General features: G+C 35.1%; 1 protein-coding gene across 11 annotated transcripts in view; it reads left to right on the top strand.

The window, feature by feature from the left end:
• Cnot2 (CCR4-NOT transcription complex subunit 2) overlaps nucleotides 1–12,880 on the top strand; it is a 92,751-nt gene that overhangs the window by 26,550 nt on the left and 53,321 nt on the right. For 7 of the 11 annotated variants that reach the window (XM_013350367.2, XM_005358039.3, XM_013350373.2 and 4 more), the window contains one exon: nucleotides 6,940–7,082. Coding sequence is in view for 4 of the 11 variants with exons in the window: in XM_005358039.3 (XP_005358096.1) it covers nucleotides 7,035–7,082 (48 nt within the window). In the remaining 7 variants the exon portion in view is untranslated. Of the gene's footprint in view, nucleotides 1–6,939; nucleotides 7,083–12,880 lie in introns of those variants that run through there. The other 4 variants (XM_005358036.3, XM_013350371.2, XM_005358038.3 and 1 more) reach the window with 2 other exon arrangements.

Genomic DNA, 12,880 nt, shown 5'->3' on the forward strand with positions numbered 1-12,880 from the left:
CTGGGATTACAGGCGTGCGCCACCACTGCCCGGCAAGAAAGTGTAATTTTGTGTGAATGTTCTGAAAATATTTGTTAGGTTCATTTTGGTTTATAATGTTAGTTAACTTCAAGCATTTCTGTTTAGTTTTTGTCTGAATGATCTGCTTATTAGTGAGAATGGGATATTGAGATATCCTGCTATTGGTGTGTAAGGATCCATATGTGACACAGGCTGTAGTAATGTTTCTTGTATGAACTTGTTGCCCTTGGTTGGTGCAGAGATGTTAAGATTTACAATGTCCTCTTGGCAGATTTTTCATTTGATGAGTATGTAGTGTTCTACCTTGTGCCTTTTGATTAGTTTTGGTTTGAAGTCAATTTTGTCAGATAGTAAAGCTTGCTTCTTAGATCTATTTGCTTGGAATATTTTTTCCCAACCTTTTATCCAGAGGCGATGTCTGTCATTGATGATAGTGTGTTTCTTGAATGCAGTAGAGGAATGACTGAAACATGTTTACACATCTGTTTTGTTAGTCTGTGCCCCCCCCCCGTTTGAGGTAGAATTGATGTTGAGAGATACCAATAAGCAATGATTGTTGGTTCCTGTTTGTTGTTGTTGAAGTGGTGGTGTGTTCATGAGTGTGTATTTTCCCTCTTGATTTTGATTTGTCTGGGATTGTTTATTCCCTGGTTTTTGGGGCGAGGGTGGTTAAGATCCTTAGGGTGTAATTTTCCTTCCAGCACTGTTTGTAGTGCTGGATTTGTAAACCATCCAAGAAAAAGGGATGGAAATTGTAACCATAAAGAAATTTGTTTGTGCTGACAAACCTTGTTTGATGATCACCCTGACTGCTTCCGGAATCCTAGGAAGTTGGTAAAGTATAGCTTCCTCCTATCTTTGAGAACCATGTGATATCATTTCCTGAGATGATCAGTTTATGAAGGTTCTTCTGTAACTGTCTAATCCCCTGGTGGATCCAAGGTGAATAGTGAGGGGGAGGAGGAAACTTTGGAGGAGGCAGTAGCCCTCACTGGAGCCAGTCTTCAAGTGTGTGTCTTGCTCTGGCCTTTGTTCTACTTTTTGACAAAGTCTGCTTTACTTACCACTCCTCATCAGTCCTACTGGACTTTGAAACTGAGTTTCTGTCAGGTATTTGTACTACTGCCAGGCAAACCTTGCATTAACATGTATATTTGAAAGTCTAGAATATACTTAAGGATACCTGCTTTAACATCTTTACCTAGTAGTTCCACCATTTATCCACTTGCTGAATTTTCTTTCATTTGTTCTATTTCAACTTACTATGAGTTCTAGTGTTCCTGCTTTTGGTAAGTGTCACATACTTACTGTTGGATTCTTTTTTGCGGGTTGGTTTATGTTCTGTGGTTGGGATTGTTTGCGGGTGCAGTTCTGCTACTTAGAAATGAAGCTAATCTTTTCTGAGCTTGGTTTGGGGCTTTCTTACAGTCCTCCACAGTCTTTTTCTAAAGCTTCTTTTATTTGTTAGCTGGGGCTTTCCTTCATTACCTTCTCTGCTCTGGTTGCCTGATCATGAGCTTTTTGCTATTTTTATTTTTATTTATTTATTTATTTATTTATTTATTTATTTATTTATTTATTTTTAGAAAAAACTGAAAGGCTTTTATTGAAGTTCTTCTAAATAATTTTCCATTCACTCCAGTTCTGTATTCATTTTCCAGATATCTGAAGTGTCATAATTTAAACTATAAGTCTAATAACATTTTGTAGAAAGGAACTTCATGTGTAAAGCAGCTAAAACGCACAGATGAAAACACTAGAAATATACATGTTGGTCATGAATATTCAACAAGAGCTGTTGAGAAGGTAGAGTAATTCAGAGTTCTTGCTGGTCTTGAATAGAGCTGGGCACATTTTCCAGTACTTATATGGGGATCACAACTTTCCATTGTTCTATGATGAGGAATTCTGATATCTTTAGATCACCTTGATGACCAGGTACCCAGGTAATGAATATCCATGCAGACATATAAAATAGTCATATTGATTTAAAAAAATCAAATCAAGTATAACAAACCAGAAGAAGTTCATGCACCTGCAATTAACTGACTCAGAATGCTCAGGCAGTATTAATGTCATAAATACATGGTATCCTGGGAATCAGAGTGATACCCTCTTTCAAATTTTAAAATTCAAGATATACGTGAAGCTCAGCACAGCAGCATATACTTGACATATAAAAAACCTATATTCCAGGGCTATCACCCAATAATATAAAAATGTACAGAGCCAGAAATGATGCCCCCCTTACTTTCAGGAATTTGGAGCCACACAGTAAAGGCTACTTAGACAAGCAAACAAAGCAATTAAAATATAAGGTTGCCAAACTCCTTAATAGCAACTCTTTCTGCTATATCTCATTTTTACCTATACAATATGGGTAAGATATAGAATGTAGAGATCAAACCTATAATGATGGCAAAAAAATTTCAGTATAAGTAGGAAGTTGGCTGATTAATGTCAAGCACAAAGCAGTAGATATCAATGTTAAGAAATTAGTTCATGGTATTGAGACTCATTATGTATAATAAGGAATATCATCTAGACAGGCTTCTCCTACTAAAGATTCACAGGAAGTTGAAAGAAAACCATCAAGGAGAGAAACTTGTTCAAATACGTGATCTTTTCTGGGAGGTTGTTCATTCAATCAAGTTCATTCTGACCCCAGCCACTATTGGTTCATGGTCAACAATGGAAAAATTCCATTTTGTCATTTCAAGGATAGACATTTAATGATCCTCATCTGCAATGGTCCCTACACTGTCCAAATGTGTAATGTTTCCTCTGGCACTCAAGATAATCTGTTCACAACACCATCTTGTAAAACCTGAAAACATGTTAACACTTTCCAACATCAGTAGCACAAAATACCATTAACATTCCAAAAGAGAAAAATAAAGACACAGTAAGGGAAGACTGAACCAAGGCAAGACTGAAGCAGAGCAAGACAATCATCAAATCCTGTAGCTCTCTTGTCTGATGTATGGGCTTCAGTTTCAAATGACTTAAATGGCCCTATCCTTGCAAGTTCTCATGCATTTTTCTCTTTGGTAACTTCCCGTCACTGTAAGCAGCTAAGTCTCCATGGACGTTGTGTCATAACTTTGGTATCTTAACATCTTTGGGTTCAAAATGGAACCCACTGTGCTGTGAAATCACATTTTTAAATGTGTTATATTTATTTATGCTGTGGAACATTTGTTTTAATGATGCAAAGAATTGATGTATTGGTTTAGCTCTGTGAAGCTGTGATAGTTTGCCTATCTAGAATATAGACTAACTGGTTGGTCTAAAACATATTTGAATGACCTGTCACGTGACAAGAAAGGACAGGCAGGGCTCCCGGGAAAAGAGAATCAATGGGAGGGAAAATCTGGGAGGAAAAAAGAAATAAGAGGCAACAGAAGAAGAAAACAACAGGAGCCCTTAATCCAGCTACACAGCAAGCCACGGAGTAAGAAATAAAGAGAGGAATACAGAATAAAGATAAAGGACAGGGGGAAATTGTAGAGAGAACAATTAAGTTAAAAACAACCTGTCTCCTAACAAGCCAAAGTCACCTGATCATGAGCTTTGAAGATTGCTTCCACTACTCCTAAGTTTTCAGAATACTTTTCTGCAGACATTTTCATATTCAGATACAAATCATTACTCAGCTTAAACCTTAATAGGAATTCTCTGTTTAGTTCCTTGGAGTTCTTCATTTCTGTATCCTTCTGTCTGTTTGCTCTGCCAATCTTCATTACCTTGTTTCTTTCCTCTTTCTGACTTGGAACTTGTTTGGACTGTTAAGAACCTTGAACTCTGATTGGCTTCCACTCTGCCATCCTGTCATTCTCAGAGCCCTTCCTACAATGGTCTGGGAGCACTCACTTCATTTGTTCTTTCTGAATATCCTGAAATGACTGGTGCTTATATATCAGAACTGCTGTTTCATACAGTTTGCTTGGATAAATAAACCTAGTTTCTCTCTTTTTTTTCCTTTCATGGAAGATAGCTCTTCTTAATAGAAAATTTCATTGTATTTTGGCAAATAACATAGTTTTGTAACTTAACTATTTGTAGGATTTTGTGGGAAAACTGTGTATAATCGTGGGGAAAATGACTTGCTTGTTCCTGGGTGCTTGTTTTCTTCTTTCCACAGACAACCTTAGATACATTATGTAATGTCCCCCTTCATTTATTGAACCTCATTTCGTTCTCCTTACGTGAATTATCACCGCATTACATTATTCTTTGTTTTATTTAACAGGGTGAAGGTAGTGGTGACAGATGCTTATTTTTCATACTTGGCTCAGAAGCAAATAAATACCTTTAATTTTTTTCTCCTTTTGTTTATTAAGAGATAATGCTCCTTTAATAGAAGAATATTAGTTCCTATTCCTGGTTAGAATCTTGAAATAAATATAGAAGAAAGCAAAAAGTAAATAAAATTTCCCTTCATATTAAAATCTCTCATGATGAAATGTTAATTTTTATTATTAAATTATTAGCACATAAAATTTTACTCCTAATTCTCTTTTTTTGTGCTGTTAAAGTTGTGTGGCATTAAGGTATTAAATGTTACCTTGTTATTTTTAGATGTAAATATATCTCTTGATAAAATTTATGTAATATGAAAGTGTACTAACTGGAATTTTACACAATATATTCAAAGAGGAAAACTCTCTTATTCTATAACATAGTCACTTAAACTTTATAGACTGTTGTCCACTGAATTCAGTTAGCATGAATACATTAAGGTAGATCCTATCAAAGAACTTTATTAATACTATTATACCCTAATATTAAAACAAGATTGCCATTTAGGAACTATATGATTAATTTATCAATTTATTTGTTTATTTTTGTGGCTGCCAAGCCAAATATGTGTCATATTATTGTTATGGGACATCTGTTTGCTTGGTAGTTTCTCCTTTAAAATACCCCAATTCCTGACTCAGGCATATAGCACCATGGTAAAGTGCTTACCCGGCATTTGCAAGGCTCTGTTGTTCAATCTCAAGCATGATATAAATTAAATGATAAGTGCAAAAGGTTTAAATGATAACATTTATAGCAGTAACTATATAATGAGTTTTTAAAACTACTTATTTTTGAGAGACATAATTTATTCTAAAAGCATATACAAAGTTTCTAGTGAACATTTACACTTTTGCATAGAGCTGGGCATCTTGAAGTATTTCAGTCCAGCATATCCTGTGTATGGTGGTCAAAACTGAGTAAAACCGTAGCTTCTGCAATCTCATGATTTTTTTTTTTTTTATGTAGGCAATAGGAGCTGGTAGATTGATTTTATCAGTTCTTTGTAGAACATTGTTCAACAATGTTAGTTTTTCATTTAAAAATTATCCTCTTAACAAATTGTGTTTTAGAGGTTATGGATACATATTTAAAACTTTGTATTTGCCCTTTTTAATAATACTAATTTGGGTTTTGTTTTTAAATTGTGGGGCTTGCAAAATGGCTCATTGGTTACAAATGCATACTGCTCTTTCAGAGGACTTGGGTTTGGTTCTTAGAACCCACATCACATGGCTCAGAACTGCCTGTAACTCCTGCTCCAGAGTACCCAACACCCTCCTCTGGTCTCTTGGGCACTGTTCCCATGAACACTAATATATACGCAGACATATGTCTATGCATATCTATAATTTAAAACTATATAAAAATGCAAAGACTGTATGTGTATAATACAATTGGTGTGTGGATGTGGAAGGTGTCCTTCCTCAGTTGGAGTTGCTCTCACACCGAACCTGAAGCACTTTGATTAGGATATGCTGATTGGCAGGCCAGTGAGCTTCAGGGATCTGCCTGTCTGCCCCTTCTCCACCCCAGAATGGTACAGGGTTCTCTGGATGGAAACAGTCCTGATGCTGGCAAGGCAGACACTTTGTCCACAGAGCTATCTCCCTAGTCCTCACCTTATTTATGGATTATAGATTAGCTGTTTTTATTATCTCATCCTACTGTACATTTCATATGATAGTAAATATAAGTTGCTTTAAATTTGAATGCAAAATTATAATGGATAGTAACCTTATTAGTTCAGTAGCTATATATACTACTTTCTAAGTAGTATATGAGTAAATGTTTTATATAACTAAAGCTACTTGTCCTGAAAATGTATCATATGCATATCTTTGCATCTTTGAACTTTGAATTTCATTATATTTTTAAAATAATATTTGTGGTAATTTTTACCTCCGTTTCAATTTCTTTTTTAAATCTGACATGCAGAGTGTATACCCAGGTTAAGAGCTGAGCATCATTAACTCCTCTCCCATGCCAAAGAGTGAATTCTGTTGCAGTGTGCATGGAATAGGGGGGCTGAAAGGCAGGCATTTGTTCTTCATCACTGGAGTTGATATTGATAGAACATTGGAGTGGATTTTTAACCTAACAGTTGTCTTAAAAAATATGCTATGTTTACATCTTACAATGTGAAAATAAGCTTTGTGAGTGATATGAGTCAATGTATAAATATTTTACATTACTAACATTGAAGTATAGGCATTGGGGTGGGAGCATCTAGTTAAATAACAGAATCTGAAGTAACTGACTATTCGTAGAATAACCAGAGATCATTTAGTACCTAAAAAAAAAATGTTAGGGGTTAATGGTTTTGTTTTTTTCTTTTCCATCAACTTGTTTTCACTTTTAAGTTTTTTTTTCCTTGTGTGTAATGTCTGAGGACTGACATAATGGTGGGGGTAGGTGTGAGCGGAAATTTTTATATTATACAGTCTCTAGTGCTCAGTCGCCTCCTTTAAATACTCAAGAGCAAAGGTGGGCTAGATGGAAGACAGCTACTTTTGGTTCTCTTTGCATTTTGTATGTTAAGTTGAATATTTTTGTTAATGTTATATGTATTTACATGTTAGTAATTTTGATGGCTTTTGGATAATTCCACTCTAGAGGGAGAACTGGTGGGCGGTCCTTCCTGTGACACGACCCTTGAGTGACAGTTCTATTTGATTGCCTCCAGTACTGTGAGGAAAGGACACGACTCTATGGTGAGGACTGATGGACATACATTATCTGAGAAAAGAAACTACCAGGTAAGACTTTTTTCTTTTTTCCTTCCCCTTTCTGTATTTGTCATATGACTATATTGAACTGTGTTCATATAATATTTAACTGGAACTAGCTGATTACAGTGGATACACCTCCTGCAGAATTTGTTGTAAGTTTGAAAATTATATAATAAAATTGACGGTTGAAATAACTGAACATTTTCCAAAGTAAAGCATGTTTATAATGTATATTTAGTACCAGAACAAGTTTTCTGACCTAAATGCCAAAATTTAGTACTATTTGATATATAATATATGATTTTATGGCTGAATTCAAAGACAGTAGTTGATAAAGTATTATTTTTATGCATGATTCTGAAAGAATGAAATGTAATCCTGGGGTTACTATGTGTTAGTGAAACGTAGACAGCATTGGAAAAGTTATAGAAGAAATACAAATGAAATCTAGAAATGTATGATGACCCAGATTCTGTTTTATTTTGTCACTAACTTGCTCTTCTTACAACATCAGATTCTTGTTTCCTTACTGATTTAACACTTCCATCCTTCCTATAATTATGTCGGGATGCTCAAAAGAGAATGGACTTGTAATATTGCTGTTCTTCCTATGCTTTCAAAGAAGGCGAATTTTAAAGATAGTGTTATTGAACTGATTTGTTTTTTAAAGAATAGTGTTTTAAGTTTTAAATGGAAACTTGTTTTATTTCATCCGATAGTGAATTCAGCATGAAACATGAAGTAATGTTAAATACTGAGTAAAGTTCATGTAGAGTGAGCTGTTGGGTGTCCTGTACAGATAGTATCCAGCCCTCTGCTCCGTCTCACTCCAGGACTCAGTGTGATAAACGGGTTTTGGACAGTCACTCACTCTCGCACTAATCATATGTTTCTGAGAAACTAATTCTTTGTTTCCCTGCTTTGAGGCAGGTAAACACTGGAGAAGATTGAAAGTGAGTTTTTATTATATATGTTAGCCAAGAGCCTTTGATTAAAAGCCTTGGCTTCTGATTTGGAGCACTAGGTCCAGTAAAAAGAACGCTTCTGTCTCTAACCTAGAGCTTTCACCTAACTTGAGATGAAGACTGTGGCCCGATTGTTATTATGTTAATAAGCAGAGTGAGCTGAGACTACTCTGAGTCAGGTCTTCCATAGTCTCCTTTTCTGATTTGTCCTCCTAGACCCGACTGGCCTTTGCTAATTATTTGTACTTGTATGTAGCTAGTTCGTCCTGCCTTGAAATCACCTTCAAAAGTGTGGAAGATTTTGATTGGTCACACTTCTTGGGCTTTTCATCTTTTGTTAGGTTTTGTTAAATTATGTGAAGAATGGTGTGATTCTTCGTTATGTAGCATTGAGGTGCTTACTTCCTTTTTGCGAAGTGTTAAGATAGAAATTTTGTTTGATTTTACACCTTATAACTAATTTGTGTCATGGAACCATATTCATATAAAATTCCAGAATTTATACTTATAAAAGGAATAAAGCAGTTATATTTTGCACATGAAAAGCATTCCTTATTTCTTCCTATACTATTCTAAAAGTACTTTATTCCACATAATTTGCAAATAATACAAGTTTTTAAGCTTGCCTAGAAAATGTATTCTTAGGCTTTTGCCAGCTGGATATATTTTCCTGTTTGCCTTTTATTGCTATACAGTGTTGTCCAGTGTACATTGAAACGACTTTAGAAATAGCTGTTTAAGTCTGATTTGTAAAATTCTTTTGTTTTGAAGCCTCCCTGGAAAGAACCTATGCATGGGAGCATGGTTTTGTATCTAGCATCAGGATGGATTTATTAAGATCGTATTGGGCAATCACAAAACATTGAGTCACCAAAGTAAACGTTGTTTTTAGTTGCTCTTAGTTAGGAGTTTGTATAGTCTACAGTGAAACCACATTGGAATTTATACATCTTTACTTTATAGAAATTTTGTTGTTTTCGTTGGTTAAAGTAGACTTTTTGTGTTTGTATAACTTTTCATTTGTTTGAGAGCTTTTGGTTTTGGAATTTGATTCTTTAAACGTCCTGATAATAGCCCAGTATTTGAGATTAACAAGATTATTTCTCTAATTCTCATTTCCATATAGTCCTTATAATGACTTTCAGATACATGTGAGTTAAAGTACTGATTTTTGTAGTAGTATCTACTTTGTATGTTTGGTCAATAAGCCCAGTTAGATATTTAAATATAGAAGATGAAGTTTGTTGCATAAATAAATTAGTTAGGAAAGCAATTTATTTAAATGGTTCATAATTCATTGATTTTAGAAGGATTATTGAGCTTTCATAAGAAAATGAACATTATGTCAGTTTTTAAAATCTTTTTTTGTACTATTTTACCTTCTGTAGTTTACACTAATCTCCCCATCGCTATGAGCATGCATAAGGAAACCATCTTAGTTACCGCTCTGGCTCATCAGTGGCTTTCTCTCCTAGGCTAGCTCTAAACATGGCATCTAGTTGACTTCCTCATTCTGATCCTCCACATGATTTTTATTCCCTCAGTGTCCCTTGTCTAATTGCCTTTGCTGGGTTTGTCTGTTTAGTAATTAAAATCTGCTTTAACTCATCCTGTGCCCAGACTTTAATTATTTGCATCTCTCATGGATTGGGAGCCCTTATTCATGACTCAGTAATTTGATTTTCATTTTTCTAGAAGCTGTCCTGTAATGGGCTCATGTCCTATAATTTTTTTATATTTATTTATTTATTTATTTATTTATGTATTTATTTATTTATTTATTTACTATGCTCTCAGATCTTATGTACTTGTAGATTAGCACAGAACAGCCATCTGGTTTCCTTAAGTTACCTGTGTATGTTCACTGTTCAGTTCTGTAGAAAGTAGAAACAAATGGCTGCATAAACTCATTTAAATTAAATGATATTAACGTTTGAGTTTACCAGCCATGCAAGCCACAGTTTACCTACTAAAAATAAACATCTGCTGGTGGCTTCACTGTAGTGAAGTTTGCATATTAGATGGTTTTTATCATTGTATAAAAGTACAAGACAGTGCTTCTGTATGTAATACACTTTTTGAAAACTGGGACCGTATGTGTTTATATTGGTGCTGCCGGTACCTAAGCTTGGCACCTGTTATAGAGATGTTCAGCGTGTTGCTTGAGTAAAGTTACAGTGAAAAAACTAAAAGGAAGAAATGGGGAAATATGCTAGATATCAGCTAGTGGTAGTTCCAAGGTTTTTACTCTGAATAGAACCTTCTTTCATTTATCTTTTAGCAATAAAAATAATTTGTTCCACATAAAATTGTTGAAGGAACACACAGAAGTCCAATATGAAGTTCACCTTCTAACTTTTTCCTTAGTGCTGTGCTGTGTGGTCTTTGTTAGTGAGTAAAAGTGCAGATGTGAAGTTCGCTGCTCTTCAGGGTGTTGTTGTTGTTGTTAACAAGTGTTTATTTTCAGTTTGCTCATAATACTTACGGAGATATTGCCATATCTCATTTTTTGCTTTTTATGTTTCATAAGTAATCATTAATTTGAGTTTGATTTTCATTCTTTTTTTATACATTTTATTATGTATGTAGTTTTCATACTTTTTGACATTATCCCTTAAATTCCATTGTTTGTGTAGGAAAAATGAACTTTCAGCCTTCCTAAACCCCAGACACTTTCCCAGTGTAATATAAAGTACAAATTAACCTAATTACTAAATCCGTAAATGGTTAGATAGGTGTATTTCTACTTGGTAAATTTTAGGTATTGCTATATACAGATTAAGATTTTGTGCTCCAACAAAATGTAAGTATAACTAAGCCATGGAAAGAATTTCTAGACAGGGTCTCTCTGTGTAGCCTTATAGCCCTAGCTGTCCTGGAACTTGCCCTTTAGACCAGCTGTCCTCAAACTCATAGAGGTCCTCCTGCCTCTGCCTCCCAAGTGCTGGGGATTAAAGGTGTGTGCCATCAAGCCTGGTGGAATTAACCCTTTTCATTTTTATAATTCAGCATTTAAAATTAATTGATGATGTTTTAGAGTCTTAATTGTGCCAGTTAGCTTGTACGGGGTACCTTCTTATGTGTTACTACTAATGTCTGTGCATCTTCAAATATATAAAATACGAAAGAAAAGAAATACGGAGAACACTTGGTAGAATAAAATATGTGGGAATTGTTTTTAAATGAGTACTTAATAGTTGAAACTTGTCAGTAGACCTAGTGGGTAGAGTAATGATGGAGGTAGGCTTTAGTCTTTGTTACTATTTGGTATACAGTAAAGGTAAGCAGCAGTAAGCAGATGAAAAAAAATAATTAAAAAATAAAAAGACTAAATCTAGTGAACTGGGTCATAGTTTTTTTTTTTGCTCTTGAAAATTTTGACAAAGGGCCCTAACTATTGTCCCTAGACAGAGATGCAAAACAAAAGAGTGGGCTAAAACTCAAAATGATGACTTTCTATATTTGGTTCTTTTGCATATTACAGCTGCTAGCAGAAGTGGTGTAGAATAATAGTAATAGCAGTGTAATATTGCAGTGTGTGCCACAGTCATAGTTTCAGCAGCCGAAGTCACTTGGAGTTTATAACCTAAAATTTTAAAAGTAAAGCTTGGTATTTTATTTGACCTTCTGTCTCCTTTTTTCCATGTTTCTGTGGCCAACTAATATCAGGTTAAATGAGCTCCCAAGTTCCTCAGTGATTGGCTCACTGTTAGATTATCTAGCCTTCCTTTGTGTTACATGCAAACATTTTTCTTCTGAAGTCGTAAAATGACATCAAGGTTTGTTTTCTTTAATTATTCTTAATTATGTTTGTTTCTGTGTTCTGTTTCATGTGTGCACATACACAAAACCACATGGTGGAGGTCAGAGGATGACTTGTTGGAGTTGGTTTTTGAACTCAGGCCTTGTAGCAAGTATCTCTACCTCCTGAGCCATCTCAACTGCCCCATGACATCTGTTTTCTAAAGGACTTGTTTCCTTGAAATAAAACTGATAGTTTATGCATACCCTTAGTGTCTTGGGATGTAGTATGTGTTTGTTTTATAAACTTGCCCAAGGACCAAAAAATTCTGCTAAGTGAATCTGTTAGGCCTAATGTCTTAACAGTGGTAATTTGAATGGTGTCAGATACTATTGTTTCCAAAGATTTAAAAGTATCTGGTGGCATACCTTGTATTTATTTTGGGACTATATCCTCCTTTTGAGAATTTAGGCCCTAGCCTTTACATGAAAAATACTGTTTTCTTCAGAGAAAGAAAAAAAAAAAGCAGCTATTTGCCTCAACTGTGAATATGGAGAGTATTCATTATTAAATTTGAAATTACTCATACAAATATCGGTGTGAGCCATATAAAATAATAGGAGCAAGCAGGGTTTTCTCTGCTAGTATCAGTGATTACAGCTTCATTTGTGTTTAGAGTTTTCTGAGTTCCATATTAAAACAAAACAGCTATATAGCCAAATCAAAACCCATTGACATGCTTATAATAAAATTGAGAAGATGATATCCCTGGGAGCCCCAGTTTATCTGTATTTGTAGTTAAAAAGACAGAACAATTCAATGTTGATCAGTCACTGAATAGAAACACTCAGTACTCAGCAGATGTTTTTTGGTTAGTATTACTGACTAGTTGGAAATCAAAGTAGTTTTTTGTCAAATTCTATGATGACTGTAAGAGATCCCGTTACCTCCTGTGAGAGGATGCCCGCCAGCCTGGTTTACAAGAGCTAGTTCCAGGACAGGCTTCAAAGCTACAGAGAACTCAGGTCCGCAAGGGGTGCACCCACACACTGAGACAATGGGGATGTTCTATTGGGAACTCACCAAGGCCAGCTGGCCTGGGTCTGAAAAAGCCTGGG

Source organism: Microtus ochrogaster, chromosome 24, assembly GCF_000317375.1.
Source record: "Microtus ochrogaster isolate Prairie Vole_2 chromosome 24, MicOch1.0, whole genome shotgun sequence".
NCBI classification, from domain to species: Eukaryota; Metazoa; Chordata; class Mammalia; order Rodentia; family Cricetidae; genus Microtus; species Microtus ochrogaster.